The sequence below is a fragment of the Trematomus bernacchii genome, unplaced genomic scaffold, assembly GCF_902827165.1.
Source record: "Trematomus bernacchii unplaced genomic scaffold, fTreBer1.1, whole genome shotgun sequence".
Taxonomy (NCBI): Eukaryota; Metazoa; Chordata; class Actinopteri; order Perciformes; family Nototheniidae; genus Trematomus; species Trematomus bernacchii.
In genome coordinates, this window is record NW_022988050.1 from 9,150,291 (window position 1) to 9,173,689 (window position 23,399).

General features: G+C 41.2%; 1 protein-coding gene across 1 annotated transcript in view; it reads right to left on the reverse strand.

Annotated features, from left to right (window-relative positions):
* The window catches only part of LOC117473958 (carbohydrate sulfotransferase 15-like), a 31,621-nt gene extending 11,203 nt beyond the window's left edge, over positions 1-20,418 (reverse strand). Inside the window, exons 1-3 of the mRNA XM_034119929.1 lie at positions 20,235-20,418; positions 2,541-3,143; positions 556-895 (exon numbers count right to left, since the gene is read on the reverse strand). Of these exons, the coding sequence (XP_033975820.1) occupies positions 556-895; positions 2,541-2,972 (772 nt within the window). The 5' untranslated portion in view covers positions 2,973-3,143; positions 20,235-20,418. The remainder of the gene's footprint in view (positions 1-555; positions 896-2,540; positions 3,144-20,234) is intronic.
* Positions 20,419-23,399: the final 2,981 nt, after the last annotated feature.

Sequence of the window (23,399 nt, forward strand, 5' to 3'; positions counted from 1 at the left end):
AATTAGAGCTGTACATGTGGAGCTTACAACTCTGTTACAAAATAAACAGTTTAAGATTTTCTCACGCCGAGCACAAAATGTATCTTGAATATTCATTGTTAATTATGTTGCGAGATACTTGGGAGAGTACATTAGAGATACTTAATTATTGTCAGATCATGCAGGTATCGCATCCAGATAGGTTTCACATTATGACGTTATTATGATAATTGCAGCTGCAATTTCTAGCACATTTTATGTAGAAATATTGGGCTAAACAGTGTTAAGTTGTCAGTCAATTTGCAAATAACCTTCCCCCCAAATTAACGATTTAAATGTGTAATAAAGTTAAGGAATTTCATCACAACACAGGATCTTAACGATACAATGATAGTAGGTTGTCAATTTAATTTTGCTCATGGCTGAGACTCCTTCCTTTGTCACCGATGTATGGCTCTGCCAAAATACTGTAGAGACAATTCCCATTTCACGCTTCAAATGCTCTCAGGCTCTCATTATCGTGCACCGGCCTGCAGGCCTCACAGCCACAGCAAAAATACAGTTGTTGCTACTCACCAAACCTCTTGCGGGTCCACCAGTGTGGCTCCTTGAAGGTGGTGAACTTGACGTCGGGGTGCAGCCTCAGCCTGTCGTACAGGTCCGTTGTGCCACACTTTGGTTGGCCGATGATATAGAAATAAGGAAGGCACCGCATGCGGTAGGGTTTCCCATCGTGATGAAACACGTGATCTCGGAAAGTGTTCCTCAAGTGCTGAAAAACTGTACGAAAGCGCCTCGAATAGTGTGCATATAAGTTTGTCCTGTATGGGTCCGAGGTGATATTCCCAGTGTATTCCTCATACCAGCAGGGGTTCTTGACACCAGGCAGGAATTTGTGGGGGATAACAGAGAACATCTGTAAAGGCAAATAAAGCAGCCTGGTTAATCTTCTGACTCACTGTACTTCCTAAGTGATTCCCAAAAAAGTTCAAACAAAGCCTTTAAACCCTTGAAATAAACATTGCTAAGGCTGCGTAACGAAGGATAAATACCTTCTGGGCATTTTACAGACACATTAAAGGAAGAGGTTTGTTTCAACAACTTACAAAACGTTCTGGTACAACTGTTTTGGTAGGTGTTAGCAAACATTGTCTTTGTGGGATCCAACCGCATTCTCATGACAAGTTTATGCAGGAGTATACACTCTCTATAGGGACAGTACATTAGCTTTATATGTATGGACAATTTGACACAGTGCACATCCTACAGTCAGACATTATTTAGAAACCGTCCCTTTTTGTTGTTGTGTTGGCTCTGAACTTTGGAGAAAGTTCACATATTTTATCTGAGATCGTTCACTTAAGAACAATGTGGAAGTTGTAGCCAAGTTTACACACCTTCCATCAGGAGACAACATGGGATTGAAAGTTAACTTAAAGTCAAACGGCTGTTTAAAGGCAATATGCTAACAGACAGCTATCTTTACTGATGATGCTCTGCCTGGCATGTACTGACGCCAACTTCACTTTTTCCTTGTTTTGCTCTTAGTCTGGTCCTCAGCAGTTGAAACATGATCAGTTGAATTGAGGTCAGACCACTGACTTGGCCAGTCAGGAACATTCCACTGTGTGGCCATAAGAAACTTGAATCATTGTCCTGTGCTAAAAAGAGCTTTTAGTTCTTTACCAAGTATGGATGTGGTCACCCTGAACACTTCAACTTAATAGTTTTATTGTTTGATTTAAAATCCAATGGGCACATTCAAGCACATTTTTACAAAATAAAAAGTAAAAGCTGTGCACAATGCAGCCTACCGTCTCTTCTTGATCACACTTTCAATTCAAGTGTTTTTAAGTGATCAAACGCAACAAAGGAAAATGTTACTATGACTTGTTCTCTGCCTGTGAGACACCCTAAGGACAATAAATGCCGGATCCATCCACAGATGTTGTATTGATTCCCCCGCGGCCACACTCTCCTATTCATTAGCTGGTTCAATAAGAAATTAGTTATGTTGCAAATAGCCCTAGCCATTATCATTAGGATTAACAATTAATTGAACCAGGCTGTGAGGTGAGACGGACACAGCGAGAAAGCCACGGGGCAAATGTGTCGGAAGGCTGTTGGACGACTTTAAGCTTTAAATCCCTTGTGAAAAAAATGTGTACAGACATATGCAATTATCTGGTGGGACATGAAGTGTTTCAGAACAGTTTTATCTCTTAATAAATTCAATTAGAAACTGCAACCAGTGGGGAATTGCAACAGTGTAGCTGTATTGAACCCGGTGTAGACGGTGTAGGAATACTGATTTGAATCACCTCTTCCCTTAGCATTAATTACGCTTCAAGACACATCCGTGATTGTCAATTAAAAGACAGATCAATATCACTCTGGACCGTTTTTGTAATATGATTAAATTATAGAGATAACATTTACACTATAAAACACTGAGGTATTCATTACGACATTTGAATCTGATAAAAAAAAATCGATATTGATACAATTTGTGTCCTTATTATCCCATTGATTACTTTAGGACAGATATATGTTATACTCACATGTGGCTCGCTGTTAACCAGTGCCTTGAGCTCTGGGGGCTGCCGACTGCTGCGAAACTCCACCTTGGACGTGATGGACTTCACCACCAGTTTGATATGTGCGTAGTCCTTGACTGAGGAGAGGTTGAAGGCAAAAGGTCCCGGGCTGACCAGGCTGTTGAAGTGGTAGGGGGAAGGGGTGAGGAGGAGACCCTTCTTGTCCCCCGTCAGGATGTACGAAGCCATGATGAGGAACATGATGGCCAGGCCGAACAGGAAACTGTAAAGCCGGATCTTACGGAAGCAGCTCAAGGTGCTCCAACGCCTCGGCAGCTCCCGTTTCACCTCCAGGACCGCAAACAGGTTCATGGGCGTGTCGTCCACCTGCAGGAGCAGCGGCCTCTTGCGGTACTCGTCCACTGCGGAGCCCAGCAGGCTGTATTTGTAGTCCATCTGCGTCGTGCTGTCAACAGCCTGCGAGTCCCAGGTGTCACAGCTCACACACCGGGGGGAGTTATGGAGCAGGAGCCAGCAGGACAGGAGGTTTTGAGCTGGGGGAATGGCTGACGGTTGATATCCATGATGGGTTGTGGAGAACAGCCCACCTCATCCACTGACGCCTGCCTATGAAAGAAAAAACACAGTCAACTGCATTGACTAACTATGAAGCAACTTTTGAACCCACAAAATGATTTGAGATAACCCTCCGTTTCCGCCTACGCTTTTCTGTGAAGTTCCCAGTTTCACATTCACAACAACTAAAAGTGGCGTCACGTTCATTTATACTGTGACAAAGTATAGACTCATAGTCACATCCTGTTCAAATGCTGACATTTGTGTATCTGTTTCATTGGGTAATTTTGCAATTTCTTTTGCAACCAAGGCCAGGCACATTTAGCAATTTTTTCCATTTTTGTTTCAATGTACTGTACATTTCATACCTCAAGTACATGTCATAACATCCCTCTGTCTCAGAAAATCCCAATTACAACATAATGCTGCTTTGTGAAAGCAGACAAACGATTATATAGCTGAAGGCAATTTCCTTTAAACCTCTGTGCTTCTGCAGTTTGAGCAATATAACCTCGGGCTGAACAAAATAAAATAAATTGACAGCAGAGAAAAATGGTGGCAGAAATCTGTCTGCTCTGAATATTGATGACTTAGGCTAGATGAAATGCCACTGGGAAGTGAGTAACAAGTCAAATGTCAATATGGTTTGGAAAATCTAACATCACTTTGATTGTGACTAATGGAAACAATCACATTTTGCATGGATAAACGAATTTCACTGACTTACACTTCCTGTTTTAATCAGACTGCACAGCAACACCCTTCCCATCTTCACAGTCCATCCTCCCCCCCTCCCTGTGCATTAGAGTCACAATATGGAGGCAGTGATAAGGACGAGGGACGCATTCAGCCCAGAAACTACCAGGCTACGTGTCAGACTCTCCTGGGGAGAGACACCGACATGAGAGATACCTGGGCTGGACCGGAGAAGGGGATTATTATATTATCAGAAAATGGTATTCCTCCGTGTGAAGTCACATGGATCAAGAGTCGCTCCCAGATACAAGGAGGGCCAATGTCTAAAGGGCAAAGGAATTGGGGATCTTTAATGATAATGCTCCTGCTGCAGCAACGTGTAGTTTTATCCTTGAGGCTTTCTTTGTGTCTGGAGCTGAGCCAACATGATGGCGGCACACGCACTACAGCATAATGACAAAAAGCCAACAGAGCCCAGGGTCTAGGACAATTTTCAAAGGATGTGTGTGATGCTTGAGAATATACGGCAGAAGCCTAGAAACTGCATGGATACAGACTCGAGGTTGACGTATGGTACACCTGCTTCCTGCTTGCATACATCATAAGATAAGGGCCCTATGGAAGTGAGTCATCGCTCCTCCTCACGGCGGCTGATATTGTCTGCCCCCCTACCACCTCCTATGGCCTAGCCCCCTTCGCACGACTCTGTATTCACTGAGCTTGCGGCAGGGCTGATAAGAGGACGGCTGGAGAGCGCCTGTCTGCATACCTGCTCAAGCGATGTCATTTACCCCCAGCTGGGCCCTCAGTGCCACCGTACAGAAACTGTCTCTCTGGGAGACAGGTGGAGAAATAACTAGCCTCACTCTGAAAAGACTGATTTCAAGCCCTCAAGAAGTTGTCAGTGCTGTACAAAAATTGTTCAAAGCAAGAAAATGAAACTACATTGAGATATTAATCTGCTGTGAGCAGGATTATATGTAGCACTAGCTAAAAAACATGTATATTTGTCGAAAGCAAAGGGTTTTGGGTTACAATATCTATTTTCCAAAGGGATGAAACCTTTCTAGACACTAAGAGGTTTGCGTTTAAAAGAAATGTAATTGCAACAGGTCAGATTTCCTAAGAGAGAGATTGACACAACACTGTTAAATTAAAGCGCTAAATGTAGGATGACATTTTCAGGATTTCACTTTAGTATCAAGCCCACTGTTTGCCATTGATGAGCTCATCTGTAGTCTTCGTGCCATTAGCACTTATTGAGTGTTTGTGTCCTTCATCAAGGCTGAACACAATGAGGAGCTCGAACACAAGGCTATTTGAAATACAGGGAAGTTAGAACGGCCCTGAGGGTTCAAACTAGAGACATGTAGGGACAAAAAAGAGGAAGAAAAGACTGTGTCATTGACGAGAGAATGTCTCTCTCAAGGGAACTGGCATCTAAATCAAATCAGTCGGATAACTGTAGCAGTGGGCGACTGGCAGCTTGACAGATCTCCTCTATTCATAAAGCAAATACATTGCCCCTGTCAATCAAACATGATGAAACGGCTTAACTAGAGCATACAAATGGCTGGAGGGCAATGGACAAAGAAGACACAAGGTTGCATCTTTACTTTGTCTGCAAAAAATAGTTAAAAAGATGGATTTTACCACATTTTTCTTGGCACCGCCAACAAAATTAAGTGCCTTTGAACGATCGTAACTAGTTCTTGAGGCTGAACAAAAAAATATTGGCCAATAACAATATACATAGTTATTCAGTTACTAATATTTTAATATTGAATCATCAAAAAATGTAATTGCTAATGTTATACTTTTTAGATCGGGCCATTGGCGTGAAAAGCATTTTAGCTACACTATACAACATCTATTAATATCTTTATCAGCACAAAGCTGTTGGGCAGAATTATAAACCTTTTTAGAAGATAAGCTTTATTACAAACTGCTACAAAGAAAGGAAATATCACTCACTTAGGGAGTCAGAAAGTTCCAAGTGTAAGAGTCATCTGACTGGAGAGATCAAACCCATTAACCACACAGATAACTGAAAATCATAATGATTGTAATTAACTTTAAAGACATTGGCAACAGTGGTAATGGCCTGCATGCTGTGTTGATAGTTCCCTCCCTGTGTGGTACAAATGGAATTGCTACGGCCCTAATAACTCATCAGAGGGAGCCCTGTCCACGCCGTCTACCCCGTCATTCAGAGGCGGATCAGTGAAACAGGCAATCAGGCAGACTTGTTTAAAGTCTGCCGTCTCCGCTCATAGCTGTCCGTCTCTGCTCTAGAAAAACCAACCAATCTCACACAGTGGCAACTAATTGCTGTTCCCTTGTGTACCTTCTTTATTCTTTGCTGAACAATTCCTTTCTTTGTGTTTATCACTGTCAATGTGTTATGATTGATTATTTGTGTGAAAAGATGCCGTGTAAATGGATGCATTATCTTTTTTTGTACATTATAAAAGCACCACTGGGAATCTTTTGTTGTCAACCACTAAAAAAGTTGTAGCAAATCACATTTCAAACGGCTTATTTTACAGCTTGTTCTCAAGTGAAAAATTGCTTTTTTTTCATTGATTATGAAGAGTGGTGACTGGAAACAAACCAGACAAGGTTTCATTTGCAGGGTAGGAATATCTTTGAATTTGTCCTATGCTGACCATGAGTTGTGGTCGTACTGTTCACACAAAAAGAATGACAAAAACCCTTTTCAACGCTTTACGTATTCATCCCTGAAACCACAGCAAAGGCTAATGATTTTACCTATCAATAGGAGTTTGCCTGTTCAGTCGAGAGCACGCTGCCTTACTTCCTCAATTTCTTGAATCTCAAATAGAATAATTTAATTGCATGGTCTGCTGACATGCCCTTTTTAGTCTAATTCGAAGTACCAGCTAATTCTATGGCTAGGCAGAACTCAGTGCTCCACATAACAGAATATTGTTCAAGTATCCAAGACATCCCCATAGACGCCCCTTTGTTATTGTCTTTATTTTCAACTCCTGGAGAAGATTAAAAGATGTTGTTTTTTCTATTGGGTATATATATCACTAACCCATTTACAGTGGAAATGAGATGTTTCCGGCTTGTTTTCTCTTTGGTGCAGGGAACTCTTGAAGATACTCTGAAAGACAATTTTCCTCAGTTGTATGAGTCAGTCCTCAGAGCACCCGAAGAGGAAGTTCGTCTTGTGTGGAAGAGTTCATTTTATTATTCAGTGTTGTTTACAGAGCATGACAGCTTAAACTTGACTTATCTGCCAGAGCAACAGGAAGATTAGAGGTTGTGTTGGAGACTGGGTCGCAGTGAGAAAACGACATGAGGTTTTCATAGTGAGTCGATAAGTAAAAGTGAACCTGATCCGTATTGCAAAGAGGAGTCCACGGGAAAAATGCTTAAATCCCCAAAGACTAATTAATCTCCGGATACCTAATTTACTATCGCAAGTTAAATCAGAGATAGGATTATGAAGCCAATCAAGATGTCATTGTCAGTATGCATTACAGACACTACAAACAGTGTGCCAAGCAGATTATGTCATGGAGTACTGACTGATAAACAAGAGAAGGCAATGTAAACAGGTGATTATCCGCAATTCATTGTGCAGGTGTGTTGCAGTGTTTCTTCCTCCCTAAAGACAAAGACAGAAAGGTGGAATTTTCCTATAGACACTGTGTGACGGCTGGAGAAAACCGATTATTACCAGAGGAATGTGCACAGCATCAAGAATAATCTGCTGCCAGCTTGCCTTCACAACCACCGAGCTAGAGAAAAGAGATAAAGCCAGCAAGCGCTTTGTTTTGCTACATTCAAGGTGTGGAGGAATATGAAACATGAGGACACAATGACGATTGAAAACCCCGTGATGAAGAGACTTGGGAGACCTTGAGGATAGAATAGCACATTCTGTCCACAGAGTCCTCGTGTGCAGCTGCCCAGGAGGACTCTCGACCTACTCTAATATACAGATTTCAACCATTCACTGTCATACTGGAAAAAGCTGTTGGTCATTCTGGAACAAGCTCTTCTGCAAAGCCATTTCCCATCTAGGACCAGTAACAGATCCTCCTAAGCAAATAAGCAAGAACACTGAGGAGTAAACTTCTAATGACTTCAGAATGTAAGCAGAATATCAGTACATGCCTTCAGGCTCGGGCAGTTTCCCGTTATGGCTTTCTCTACACAAATAGATGATGAGATGACTGTTAAAGCCAATACTGGCCGCAGGGCTGTAAACATTAATTTAACGCGTGGGCTCTTGTGAGAAACAGTCTTCAAATCCCCTCACTGCCATGACCTCTTAACAATTCTCAGAGAAGGGAAGTGGGTTTTGGTTAACGTCCACGAAAAACACAGGAAGCACTGTCGGGCAAGAGCGTGATGGAAGCAGTCGGAAGAAGGAACAAAGAGGGTGTCATCGCTGTGTCAGCTGGGGAAAGATGTTTTTCCACCAGGCCACTCACAATAATTAAAGTTCAGCGTGAGGCCACTGCAGGGGTAGTACAACTATGAGACAGAGCCTGACATGTGACACTGAAGCAACCTTGTGATTGGTTAAAGTGGGCTGGTGATAAATAGCTGCTGATGACACTGAGGTCTGCCTCCTCCAGTATCAAGGCAGTTTTAATTTGCCAGGGGGATCTTAAAGGGACAGGATATCTCACCTTAAACTGTGGATAGGTGTCACGTTGTATTCACTTAATTCCAGCAACAAGTCATGATTATTTTTTGTGGAGCAGATTGATTTTAAACAAATATAAAGACAAAAAATCCTTAACATCCTTGCTGATTTTAGATACAACGACAACCCGTTTAAATATTTAGCCTATTCTCTGTGAGCAATCTGTTTATGGTACAATTAGACAATCTGGACAAAGTAAAGTTGGGTAACATGTTGAATTGGAAGTGAGTTTGTCACTTTGCCACTCCTAAGATAATAACACTTACTAGATGTTACCCCACATACAAACGTTGTTTCCTGCTGCATAAATATATTGCTCACTGCAGTTTACAGTAAATGTGGTCTTCTTGTGATGAGGACGTCTCTCAAAATGATTAAATAAAGAAAGACAGAATTACGGCCTCGTTGTATAATCTGCCAACCAGTGAAGTTGCAGTTTGTCGGTCCAAAATCTTGGGACTCCTTCATGTTTTCCTACTACTATGGCCAAAAACACGCTTTGTGATGTCACAGTGACATTTGACCACCAAATGCTAATCTTATTGTGATCGAGTGAATAAATTCCCACCGGGCGTTCCTTAGATATCATGTTTACAAAAATAGAAGGGTAGAAAAAGGACAGTCTTTAATGCCTCGGAGGCATAACATAATTGTGGGAAATCATAAAATGGGAGCTTCTCATCCGGGAAGGGAAAGAAAGGGTTAAACTCAAGTGTGTTGCATTTTTTACCCAAATCTTTATACTATTAATTTTTTTGGATCCTATTTTAATCTTCAAAATGAAAAGTGTCGCAATAAATACATGACACAAATGAAAATGATGAGCCTTAACTATGGAGCATTTATTTAGATAAATGAAATAAATTGGAAAAGGCATCAGTGGAGACGGTAAATGAAGCGGGAACCAAAGCGAGCCGCTGAAGCATGAAATGACTCCTTACAAAGGCTCGGGAGTACAAGAGAGCATCTGGAAATATGATTGCATGCATGGAGCTACATCTCTACAGAACCATTAAGCCCATTGATGATGGAGCGAGCAGGAGCCCTATGACCTGTCTAATACGACACTTCCTTCTTTAGCGTCCCCCGGGGTATGTAGCCCAATCTAATCATATAAATCACAACCATGTAACACAGGCAATGAAGGAAAAGATCAGTATTCACCGTGGCTCAGAGTGGCTCCATTCATCATATTACCCAGGGAGAAGTCGGCCATCACATTCCCCCAGATCACACATACTGTTGACCAAAGATCAGAATCTAATTTGCAGGAAGTCAGGCAGCAGCCCCCCCCCCCCCCCCCAGGAGACCAGAGGACCTGACCGTGACCTGACCGAGGAGCCGCCGGGTCAAATTATCAACACTTTTTGAGAGTGGCGAGCAATGTGCCCTCTGCCCTGGATTCATAACTGCTGCTCTGCTGGGATCTCACTCAGAGTCCCAGTTCAGCACTTTCTTCCAGCTTATCTTTTATTCATTATTTTAATTTCACTGGCAGCCTCCTTCAGCCTGGGCTCCTTCTGAGGTGGATAAGTGCTTATGATGGTGTCATTAAAAAGCGTAAAAAAAAAACAATGGCTGCTATTTAAATTATTGATTGCGGTAATGGATATGTTATGAGGAGCATGGGGTGCTCTGGTCTCTACGCAGAACGCTTACACTGAGGCTAAATCCAGACTGAAAATGATAATGTAGAGATGAAAAGAAAGGTGGGAGTTCATTTGTCTAATCTAGGAAGGGAGCAGTTTACATGAAATTTGGAATAAAAAATTGTAATTTTATTTGAAGAGCTGCATCTCTAACACAATAACAATCAAGGATTTCTCTTTTGAATGAGAAGGAGCTTCAAGTTTGAGGGGCATATGCAAAACATGTGTTCGCACAGCAGCTCCCGATGAATAATGTATCAGGATGAACTCGGATGTGTCTGTAACTTATTATATAACTTTAGAAAATGTATACCCTGATGAATTCCAATAATTCGGAAGACAGCCTTGTGTGTATTTTAGTATTCTTCCTGCTAATGTATTTTTGGATACGATCTTTCTAACAGTGATTTTATTAGTCACTATAAAATCAGTTTCTCCACTTTATCTTTTGTTTCTGCTTTTATCTTTCTGTGTCAATGGTCAGATGTTTTTCCTCTTGATCCGTGACATTGTTCTTAAACTATAAAGCTGTCTTGATGACAGATTTTGAGATGCATGTTGAAATAATAGACATAGGAGACACAGAATGCTTACTGACAGAGACAACTCATTGACAAGTAAGTAAGACGTGAGCAAAGTGAACGAAAAGTTAGGAAATCCCTTTGATTCATGGATACTCAGTACTGCGTAGGAGGCCTTAATGTTTTGGAGATTTGTGAAATGGGTTCCTCATTCCCTTAAGCTTCAGTCTTGTTTAAATGTGGGTGGCGCATGCAGCATGAAACATTTAAATTGACTAATTCTAGCAACTCAGCACAACAACCTTTTTCCTAGGTGGTGTTTAAAGAACCTGGCTTCCCACAGACAGTCCAACTAAAATGTGGAAGTATCTATCTGGGGATCACATTAACACCTGTTATTTTACTTATGAATATAAGCAAGAACACACTTTTAGATGGTAACATTTGACCCTTTACCTAACCTGACTTGTTCCGTTAGACGACCACCTTCTCACTTGTTTATCACTCCACCAACACCTGCTCCCGCTCACTTCCTCTGTCTGAGACCCGACTGGCAGTCTCTCTACATGTGGACTAAAGTTCAATCTACTGTTAATCTTCCTTTTTGACAAGAAGCAGACTGAGCCGGGGGGAAAAGCAGTTGGTAATTAATCCAATGGGAATGTTTACTGTTTCTTGTGGAATGCCTCAGAACCCACAGTGCAGCATTAATGGCTCCAATCCAAATCGGCTTAAAGGACATTTAACATAACAACTTGTATTAAAGGAAGAAAAAATGTTGCGGGTGGGACTTTAAAAGCTATATTTACAATTAAAACAATATTGCAGTTACAGGGTACTTTTCCATCCACTTGTTGTTGCACATTGACACAATTGACATGAGGACACATCTGTAAACACTATTCTCTGCTCTGGAATCAGACTGCACTTTAAGTTGGTAAACCACTGCTGAAATGTGCCTTCATTGCACATCTGTGCGAACATATAAAAGCAGAGGGTATTTTTGTAAACTCAATGGGACTATCATGAGAGCCAGAAAGTTGAATAATTGGAGACTTGGGTTTAAGTGTTGAGAATGTGTGTTCCTAACAGAAGTTGTGAACATAAGAGTTTGAGGAATACAAATACTGGTGGGACCTATCCTGGAAAAGATAAACATGATTTTGTTGAGCATATTTAGGTTCCTGCGATTCTGTTTCCATTTTTGAAACCATTTGGATTTTTCTGAAAGCCCTTAGGTTGTAAACAAAAGTTTTAATAAGAAACAACTGTTTTAGTACTAACAAAGCTTGAAAACCATGCAGTGTTCAGTTTGTCATAACGCATGGGTACAACACTTGGGTTGTGCAATGAATTCGTAATGTCTAGAAGTGTTAAGACTTTCATTTATCCTTGACTAATGCACCTTTCATAAATCGTAATGAAAGGGACACTTGGGATGTTTTATCTATCTATTCATTGTTCTCAGTACGCGCATATCATTTAAGTAGTTGCCTAGCATTTAGAAGATGATGATGGTGATGGTACCCTGGACTAATATAAACTGAACTCACAGAGGCCACGAAAGGCAACTAAAAGGAGCTCATTTATTAAATGAAAGATGGCTAGAACTTTCCTTTTGATGAGCTGCTCATCTACTTTTTCTCAAACTCCTTAAAAAAAACGTGTTTACTTATAAGTAAAGCTGGAGGAAAACTTGAGTTTCTCCCAAAATTCCAACCACAGTCTTCGTAAAATCCTGCATTTGTGAGGATTCCAAGAGTTACCCGGCACAAGTGGAAAAATGAATGCTTTTTTCTGCAGATGCATCAGCTGTTGACGCCCAGTAACTAAAAAAAAAAGTCAGCCAAGTTATTAAAGACTATTTCTATCTTTGACTACATGTGATGATGAAAAGCACCACAGGCCTGTGATGTTTTCAGGCCATGCACCTTCCTGTTTCTTTTTTAATTCTGCAGGAGACTTATAGTAATCCTGTGCAGTAGCGTTTCACACCTAGTTAACAGTCAGTTTCATCTCTAACTGCGCTGAGCCTCCTGCCAGATAGGGATGTGTGCGCGGATTGACTGTTAGCCTATGACTGCCAAGAAAAACGTGTGAATTAACAAAACGTGGGCTATTACGGAGTCTGCTGGCTTACTGCTGCTCTGCTGCTGCCTCGGGTTGGCCTGATGGAAACAGTTTTACGAAGGCTACTCAAGGGCATCCCAGTGGATCCATAATATTAACTTGGCTTGCGGATTTTCAACTTTATCTTCTCCCTGCTACATTATACATGTGACTCTACAATAATGAAGGCTTGGACACATTCTCCAGGCTTAACAGACGGGCAGGCAGGTTAATTCTCCAAATTAAGGGTGAGCATAAAGAGCGCTCCTTTTTAATACGGAGGATTAATTGCGCCGCGTCTTTCATTTCTTAAGGTTGCCAATATGTTCCACCTCTCTCTCGCGGAAGCATCAGTTGCACAGTCATTTGACTGTGAGGTTTAGCATAAATCACAATAATACATCTGTGCTGTTTAGTATGCTCTGGAAGTAAATTGCAGCAAAAAAGAAGCATTTTAATCTACCTGCTTGGCCACGTTGTGATAAATGGAGAGAGAGGGAGAAACGTTCTAACTACAACAGCACATCCATCTTGCAAAGTGTAAAGATGTCGCCAAAGGTTCATTCTGGCAGTGGCTGCCTGCACAGATATGAAACTCCAGCTCCAAATTCACTTGGCAGGGATAATCCCACAAAGTGATAGCTGCAGGGATGAAAATAACATTTGTACAAATTCCTTGTGACCCGAGGCCAGGTCGGAGTGTGTCTCCTCGCTCCCAAAGAGCCTGAAAAATACCAACAGCCCCGCAGGTGCGTCTGACGCCTCAGCTGGACATTTTGAGGCTGTCTGGTAAACGGAACTCGATGTTGACCTTTGAACTCAGACTGACATGCAGCTAGGTGACAAGTACATGCAAGTTTTTTGTTGTTTACCAGTCTGAGATAGTTAAGAGCTGCATCTTGCTGTGGTTGAATTAGCCCTGGAGGCAACTGTGCTTACAATCACCATATACGTTCTTTTACATTACTTGGAGGATTGTGTAGAAATTGAACCTGTCTGCAGTTCAGTGATGAGATGTAATCATGAGGAACAATCTAAGTGGTTTATAGGTCTTTAAAAAAAACACAGTAAGTGTTAGCGAGAAATGACTGTGGCATTGTAAGGTTTCACGGTTGCTCATTTAAAGGAAGTAGCCGGAGGTAATTGGAGAATTAGCACATCTCTCCTCTGCACTGTTGTTCAGATCCCCACAGGTCTGTGTGGAGGCCCATTAGAGTGACATCTGGAAGACAGATACTGTCTACACACACACAGGAACACACACTAATGCTTGCTCTTTTTGCTAACCTAAGGGATTCCATGGCAGTACCTGAAAGCATCATGATGTAGTGGCAGTGTGCATATAGATTTTAGAAGTAATGTGTGTTACACCAGAATTATTGTTTTTCAATTTAATTTCTCTCTGGAAATAAGGAAACAAATCAGTATTCTGGATGTATGCATGTAACTCAGGAGGACAGTAACCTAATTATAAGAGCCTTTTCTGAGCTGCCACTTCTAAAACTACTTGGTTAAGGTTAAGGACAAATAAACATTATGGTTGAAAGAAACTGATGTTCGCTGTTGGAGACGTGATGTGAACATTTCACTTTTTATGGCCGACCGTCTAGCAGAAAAAGCCTTTTGGGCATATGGGGACATCCAACCCAGGTGTAAATCTGCTTTAACTAGGGGTTTTCAAAGGCTGACACATTAGGATTTAGAGTTATAACTCTGAGGAGGAGTATACGCTTTGACACAAATTGCAGTGCTTGGGTGCCAAGGTTTTGAAAGTACTTTAATTTCCCTTCACCTCAAGCACAGTGTTTACCTTTACAGCCAGTCACAGCCTGCTCCTTAAAAAAATAAAATAAATGCCGATATTTTTCTAAAACATGTACGGAATGTCCATAGGAATAAATCTTAACTAATATTCTACGTCATTATTTATCAGTTTTAATGATTAAAATGAAGACCTTATTTGTATTTAAAATGCAGGAATATTTACATAATTGTAAAAATGTGTGTTTTCTCTGCATAAGTAATTGTATCCACTCACCCCACACTGTCTCATAAATCAAAGTAGCAACAAAAGGGGGCAGTTGTCAGGCGCCAGACTCCATCCATACAGCACAACTGGCCCGGGTACAGATGGTGAGGGAAATAAAAGCCAGTTTATTTTCCCATGCGTCATTAATACAAGCAATGACCCCAGAACCTGGCAGCGGCACACAGCAACTCTGGGACGTCAGACATACCTTCTCAGCACCTCCAAGCCTAACTGCAGAAAGGTGTCCTACAGATATGTCAATAACAAGTCACACGCATGTGAACAACCTCCTGCTTTTTGAAAACATGTTGAGTTCTCACCTCATGTGTTGCTAGTATAGCTTCATATACTGTACAGTGATAATGATCTCACTTCCTTTTTAACTCTGACTTACATAGAGCTGAGTCCCCAGGAAGTGCATAGGCGTTGAAGTAAATGTTTTTTTGGAAAATGTAAAAGTTCTGTCTACACGTGAAGCTTTTTAGCCCAGAAATAGTTTTTTACTGTTGATTTACATTAGGAAAGACATGTCCGTAAATCAGAGTTAACATCAGCTGATATATTGCCAGTATAACCACTTGAATAGCCCTCATTCAAATCATCAGGACCCTAAGAGTTGTGAGTAGCGCTAATAGCCAAGAGACAGTCGAGTGCTACAGTACGTGACGGTATGCAGGGTTTTAACGAAAAGCAACATAACACTTTTACATATGGGGCCCATGGATGCAGAAGATCGGCAAAGGTTTTTCTTTCAGGCCATGTTGGCTTCATGGGCCACTGAGCAATTTTTATAGGAATGAACGGAGATCTGCTTCCAACACTATATCCAATTATCTTAATACAAATTACAGGTCATATATCACTATGGGGGCGGAAATATAGCAAGTTTGCATCTGAAAAACCAACGTGTCCATAAAGGGTGTGCGGTTACATGTTAATGTGGGAAATTTTTTAAAGGGATATATATATTCTGACTTGTAAAAGTCTCAAGTACTGTAGTTAATGACAGTAAGACCAGTGAAAATTACACTTAAAAAGTGTAACCCTTACAGGCTATGACAAGATGTAAGCATGCAAGATCCTGCCAGGCTTCATCCGTGTTTACTAGAGCCAATAACACCCGAGAAAAAAAAACTTCCACGCAAGACGTTCACAGATTAATGTCCGTCAGCATGTTGGCTTAATCACCGGAAGCTCATCCATCACGGTGACAAATAGCCTCGGACCGCTGCTTCAATCAGACGGCATCTTCTGGAGTGGTCGTTGCTCTACAGCCACATAAATCCTGCCGCTGATCCACTACTCTCATCAGGAATACATAACATAACTTCATTGGAGGATCCATCCATCACTGGGCTCCTGCATGCACCATTCTTTTCAAAGTCCAACTCCTGCACTTGAGCTCAGTCAGATACTGTCTCCCAGTACAGATCATTCAGAATAAAACTGGAGCCCGCTGTCATTTGGCTGCCAGCTCACAAACACAGCAGTCTGTCTATGAAACATTTATGCAACAAAGGGGTTACTGGTGACAGGAGTGGAGCCAGAGACGGAATCTTAAAAGCTGACATGTTTTGATCAGCCGCTGAACAGCAGGACTGGACTTTAAATAGAGACACAAAACAGCATCTGACAGTCGGTGGTTTGTTTATGTTGATGCAAAAACTCAATCTGCATACTGATGAGAAATATGTATGCATCCATTATATGTTCAGGATGTGCTGTGTTCAGTTTGTTAACTATGTAATGCTATAGCTCTTATAATTGGGGGACGAACCAACGTTGCTGAAGAGAAGTTTTCGTTTTATTTTTTATTTAATCATTTAGTCTGTTGAATTTCAAGAAATAATGAAAAATGGTCCACAATTTCCCAAAGCCCAAGGTGACCTCTTTGAATGATTGTTTTGCTCGACCAATTATTCAATTTATAATGATACATAAAGTTAAACAATTTTTTATCACAATCAATCCAATAAATGGTTTGCCATTTTGGTTGAAAAAGTTCATTGGTTATCAGAAACATTTTACAATTACTTTCTGATCCACTAAGCACATTATTGAAAATAATAAATGGTCTTATTTGGTTATTTATGTTCTTTTTTTAATGAGAAAAGGCCAACTCTGGTCAAGCAAAAGCTTCAATCCATAAGACCATTGCATACTGTCTGAAGGGCAGTCAGCTGACCCTGTTGTGTGTTAGTGTTGCACACCGATGAACACTTGACACTAACCTTCCCGCAGCAGTGACTGTAATAACCCCTAAAAGAGAGGTCAAATGCTTCATTTGAGAAACACAGAGTGCTGTTTCAGGCTCTCAGGCTGCATGTATCCGACAGAAGGGGAGAAAAAAAGGTGTCTGAGTTATAAGAGCAGGGCCAGAATGCGTGAGTCACTGGGAAAACGTGTGAGCGCAGGGCATCTGAAGGGCTGTTCAGACGTGAGACAGTGAGGCTTTAGGACGGCCGGTTGCCCTGTCTGGTGCAAAATGTCCCACAAAAGCCTCACAAAAGACAAATTGGAGCAAGAGAACGTTGGCAGGATGTCAGGCAGCAAAGTGTTCTGAGTTCTAGTGTCTTTTTATGAATCATAACACAGCCGGGGCTTTGACAAAATATGCATCTATTTCCAAATATGCATATTTTCTCCGATTTATTAGTAGTGTTAAAGAGAGCGCTCCACTTTTTTGAAAATGAAATCTGTGCAAACAAACAAGAGCACCAGCGTGTTAAATCTGTGCGACGTTAAATGCATGATGGCAGAACAATTCACATGAAAGTCGTCAATTGGACCCCACATGTCTCAGCTAATAAAAGCCGCTCCGCTGCACAAAAATTCACTGCGCATGTTGAGCAAATTACACAAAGGCACAATACTGTAACAACATGAGGCAGTCAACTAATGCCAGCCAATTCCTGGAAGCACCCCACACACACACACACACAAACAAATTACAGCTTTGAAGTATCACTTGTTTTATCTTCTGGACTGAAACTAATGCAGTCTGCGCTTCTAGATTGGTCCAAACAGGATGCATTATCACTGTCAGTGTCTAATGACCTCTGTACATCTGAAAAGGGCAACAGCTCTGTGCATGTTTTCCGCCACATTCTTCTCAGTGCGCATGATGAAGTGCTTTCTGATTGAATTCTGTGAGATTCCCTCAGCCCTTTCAATTGAATTGACTTCCCTTTGGGAAATATCCAATAAGGATTTCAATAACAAAGGCATTCCCTCTTTGTCTGTGTTGCCATAATTAAGAGTGTACAGCTGGTCTGTTTCTGAAAGAAGAATCACTGGTATTTCTAATGAAAACCAAAGATGCCAAATTCATCCTTGACATGTATTAAAAGTCTGTTTGAAAGGCTGTAACATCTTGCTTTTTCATATTTAATAGAAGAGTTATGACATAAATATTCATTCTGTCTCTTCTTGCATGCTCTTTATCATGTTACACAAAGCCCTGCTTCACATGCAGATTTGTCATTGATGGCAGCGTGATTCATTGTTTATTTACTTTAAGTTCCTTTTGAATGAATACTTCATCAGCCCCGATACAGACACGGAAGTTAACGCTGCATCTAAATCAAGAACGATCAGCTGGAGATAACGCAGCTCAACTTATCTTGGACGGAGTAATTCAGTCACTAAACAGACGGAAATCTGCGGGGGGAGAGATGCAATGAGCTCAAACAAAACAGAGTGCCTGCTGGAGGCCACGCACACTCCAGTGTACACCCAGTGCTGGCATTTAAATCATTCTAATCATCCATCCCACTCACGGTGTAATAATATATCGCAGCGAGAAAGAGAATCCCCCACGACATTTACGACGCCTACATCGCAGCTTCCCACTCAGACTCTGTCAACTTGTAAGCAAACTGTTACACACACACTGTGTATCACATGTTCACATAGTAGGTTTAGTATGCATCATTATGACATGTGTGCTTTAAAGAGTGAAGTGCTATTTAGGGCTGCAAGTAATGTCATATTAAATGATTAGTTTAGTCTGTAAAAAGTTAAAAAAAGGTAAACAAATAATGCCCATTAAATGTCAAACCTCGAAATGATCTGATTGTGTGTCTAATTTAAAGTTAAAATATTCAGTTTACAGTGATTTACATTGTGACAATTTCAGACCCAAATAATAGAAATGTCCTTAATAAACGACTCAGACACTTTAATAGTTGATCAAATTTCTCTCATTGGAATAATCTATTTACCCCCTCAGCATCACTGCCTCTTGTCACCTAATTGTCATCCCATTAGCCTTTGATTTAGTTTAGTTTAGTCTGAACACTTTCTGTATACAACCGTTATGTCCTGGCAAGCAGCTTTACGTGCAAAAGGCTCAAGTACAGTAATTAACACGCTCTGTGTTACTCTGCACATTAACTCCTTCAACTTGGAAGTAATGAGGGGAAGAAGGAAGAGGTTAAGTAAGGTGATGTGATGCACCCCGAGGGCATGTCTTACCCATTAACCCAAACTCATCAGCCCTCATGAATCCACATTATAACCACGTGCTGTATAGATGTTCCCAGCATGTCCTAAGATGCATTTAAATGAGTCTGGCAGAGATCTGTTAACTATTTATAAATGTCAATTAAGGGTGTTGTGGTGTGAGCTGAGGGAAGCTTAATGAGCAGGGGATGGCTCCTCAGATCCTGAACACAGATCTGAAAGAGAACTATAAGATTAATCTGCTTCAGGCACCTGAAACTGTTTTTTTTTTTAAAGGGGAACAATTTGTCTCTTTTACGCACGGTGATCCATCTGGCCAGCGTTCCCAAGCCATCCCACATTTGCCTGCGGGCAGTCTGTGGTCTGCTGGGTGTCTCAGGTACAGGACAAAGGGAAGAGAGGACCACTCCGTCCCTCCTGAGGCTTCCCCTGCTCCCATTGGTCAGCGGGAGATCCTTTTGTTTTGGCTCTCCCGGTAACAACGCATCTCATGAATGGAAGCCTCACTATTCCTGATAGAAGATGTGAGAAAATATGTGTTTTTTGTAGAATAAAAGCACTCCCTTTGCAACAGTTCGTGACTGTGATTTGATGTTTCCGATAGTAATTGATAAATCTGCCTAATTATCTTTCTGGACATGCTGTTAACTCAAGCAGCAGCTCCTTCTTCCACTTTAAACCGAGTCCACTCCCGAGTCAGATTAGAATACATAGTGACCCATTCATTCTCTACGGCCAGCGGGCGCCTGTCCGCTGAAAGGAGCCCGTTATATTGGCGATGTCTCAGTCTTTACAGGGCACCCACAGTCAAATCCCCCAAAAACTTTTCCATTTCTGCACACACAGTCTGTACACCGAGGGCACGGACTTCCTCGGAACTGATGGAGACAATAACAAGAACTGCAGATGCATTGATGAGATGCAAAACACACATGGCTAAACATCGTGGAGGAATGATACTGTGTGAAATAAATAAAACCCTACCATTAGTTTTCTTCTTTACGCGACCACCCGGATCAAACAACTTCTCATTGCCGGCTCGTATATTTCCATTCCGGTCACCGGTCACGGGATTAATGGCATTTTGTAAATCCGTGTAATTATTATTTTTCTTCCCCTCCGCTGGCGGTTACATGTGAACAAGTTGTAGACTCTGCGCGCTGTGACAGCCTCTCTTTCTCTTCTGCTTCTCTCTCAAGCTCCCGATATGGACGGTGGGAGTCAGCCTCTCTCTCTCTATCTGTCTCTCTCTCTCTCAGTCTCCCTCTCTCTGTCTCTGTCTCTCTAACGGTGGGGAGGTGAGGGGCAGCAAAAGGGGGAGGGAGCAGGGGTCTCTTACTAAAGAGCAACATCAGACTATAATGTATTTACAAGCAGGAAATACACCTCTACTAGAATTGAATTGGAATAAACACCATAAATAACACATTTAAAGGGTCACTTCACCTGAATTTCAAAAAGCACATTTGTTTTACTTACTCAAAGTTCTGGTTTTCTTTCCCCATTCAGATTTCACCCCAATATTATTAATTTAATTGGCATTTCCTATGCATGAGCTCAAACGGTGCTCATTCTCAGTATTTAAAGGTTGCATGAAAAAAAACTTGAAAGACTTCCCAGTGGCTTATGGTGGTTTGTTGTAGTATCTGCAGTATTCCCGGTTGGATTCCTGCCATGGAGCTTTGTTGCATGTCATATCACTAATTAAAAATAGATAAGTAAATCAACATAAACAACCACAAACAGTGTCCCATCATTATGTAGTCCTGGCTGAAAGTAGGCTACTTGATCAAATCATAATTGATTTTACTACTTCCTTTCCATATACACACTTTATGTTTGGAGCCAGATTGTATACTATATTGATACCAACTCACATAACCTCACAAATAAAACATAGAGAACTAGAGAAAGGCATGACATGATATACATATATTAAAAGGTCATTTTAATACCCAGTTTTTACGGTGGCTTATTCAGCGTTACCATTGTTTCTTGAGAGAAGGGTTACGATTCGATTTTGATGAAAGTTCTATATTTTACTTTATTAACCTCTATGATTTTCTTATTGTCAATAAATCCAATGAAAAGGCAAACATAATAGTGTGTTTTACGTTGTTTTTGATCTCTTTGAAGGATTTGCCACACATTTTACATTGATATAATTTTGTCGAGGCAGAAATGGTGGTGGATGGACGTGGATAATACAGAAATAGGGTAAATATGGCTTTTTTAATAATTGGGAACTGGCCCTTTAAGCTCATTCAGATCTGCAATCAACAGACAACAGATCTGTGTAGTCACTAAATAAATACAAAAGCACCATAAACCTAATTGTTTCTTTTGGACCATCTATGTATTGTTGTGGTGCTGGCTCCTAATAGAGTGTGTTGGGGGAGGGGGCCGCGGCCACCAAGACAGCTGCTGCTCACTGGTTGGTTATTCAGACCATTAAGAAAGAAAGATTTATAGGAGGCCACATTATGTCTTTATGTTTGTTAGGTTTCCTTTGCTCTACTTAAGCTCTGTGGTGAGTACGGTCTACAGTATGACTGCTAGAGCTCAATTTTAACGAATAAAAAAAAATAACAAGGTTTCTGCCCCCGAGACAAAGAAATATAACAGAAAGCAGTGCAATTACCTGGAAAAACAAAGGCCAATCATTTCACATTCATATGAGAATGTGTGTGTTTATCTGCAGCTGGCAGGCTCTTGCATGATGGAGTCCAACAGGGACATGGGTGCATTTGGACCAGAGATGTGGGGGGTGATGATTCATCATGACGCATCCGGATAGATTCAGCCGTTTGACCACGGCGATGACACATGTGGCCGCAAACTCTCTCTGCGCGAGGTGGATCCTAAGAGCACGCTCAGCTGGGGAAATATTTGTTCACCTATCATGTTTCAGGACCACCGCCACGGGTCGGTTACTGCTGGCACTGAGTCAATCATCATCATCATCATAAGAATCATCATCACAAACATCATGGCTACCATTAAGCCTTCAGGTGATATCATTCAAAGCCTCCAACATTTATTATTGCCAGGATATGCCCTTCCCTTTATTGCAATAAACAAATTCCCCAAGGGGAGGTTATAGAATAGAATTTCATCTCCTCTCAAAATGAGTTTTTATTTTTGACTGCCTGCTGTATATCCCACTGGAAGATGATCTCAAGCTTAAATTGGTTTGTAAGTATTTATCTTTGAAGCTTCTGATGGTAAACACCACACTTATGATGATGGTGATGAAGCACAATGATTTTCTCTTCTATGAGTCACAATTCCTGCACTGTCCCCCACGGCTGCAGTCAGACATGCCTCTCAGCAACGGCTAGCCTATTAAAGCCCGTTGGAAATGACTGGAAAGGAAACAAATGCAAGAAAAAGTCCCTGTTCTTGTGTGTTTTGTCTCAACCAACATTTGAAATATGTGAGTGTGAATGTGTGCTTGCTCCTGAGGCCTTTTTTCACCTACAAGCCGATTCCACAACAAATAATTACACAATATTAGCACCATAACCTCAGCTAATTCAGTTTGGACGTGACATTCAGTTGCTTGAATCATTGCACACATTCTAATATTTCTTTCTCAAAATCGGCAGATCAAAGTGCTAACATTTGGCAGTAAGCATGACGTATTTAATTCCCTTATGCATTATTGTAACTAGCAATTTAGTGCACAGTTTGGTGACCAGCAAATCCAATTCATAGTGTGGCAGTTTTCCACCGATCTACTGGGTTTTCGAGCGTCCAAATTTGATCAAAGAACCACAGAATAATCTAGGAAGTTTGGTTTTGTCAGGTTTCATATGTCTTTTGAAAAAGAGGCCACAAATGATCAAATTGAAAAGCTTTTACTTTGTAGTTGAGTCAAGACTTTGTAGTGACGGTCTGATTCCCTGTAATAAACTCATTTGTGCCCATGAGAGAAACAGCTATGCCTGGATTTGTGATATTTCAGTTTCTATCCGACCTGAATTGAGATGAGGAAGCATGAGGCATCCATCCTGATTTTAAATTACGAGAAAGAAACTCTAGCCCACAGTGTCTTAGCAGAGTGAGACTCTCCATGGCTCCTTAGTTGGGAAATGAACTGCACAACACTGGCAGCTTGTCTCTTTGAGTGTGTTGTGTCTCCATAAT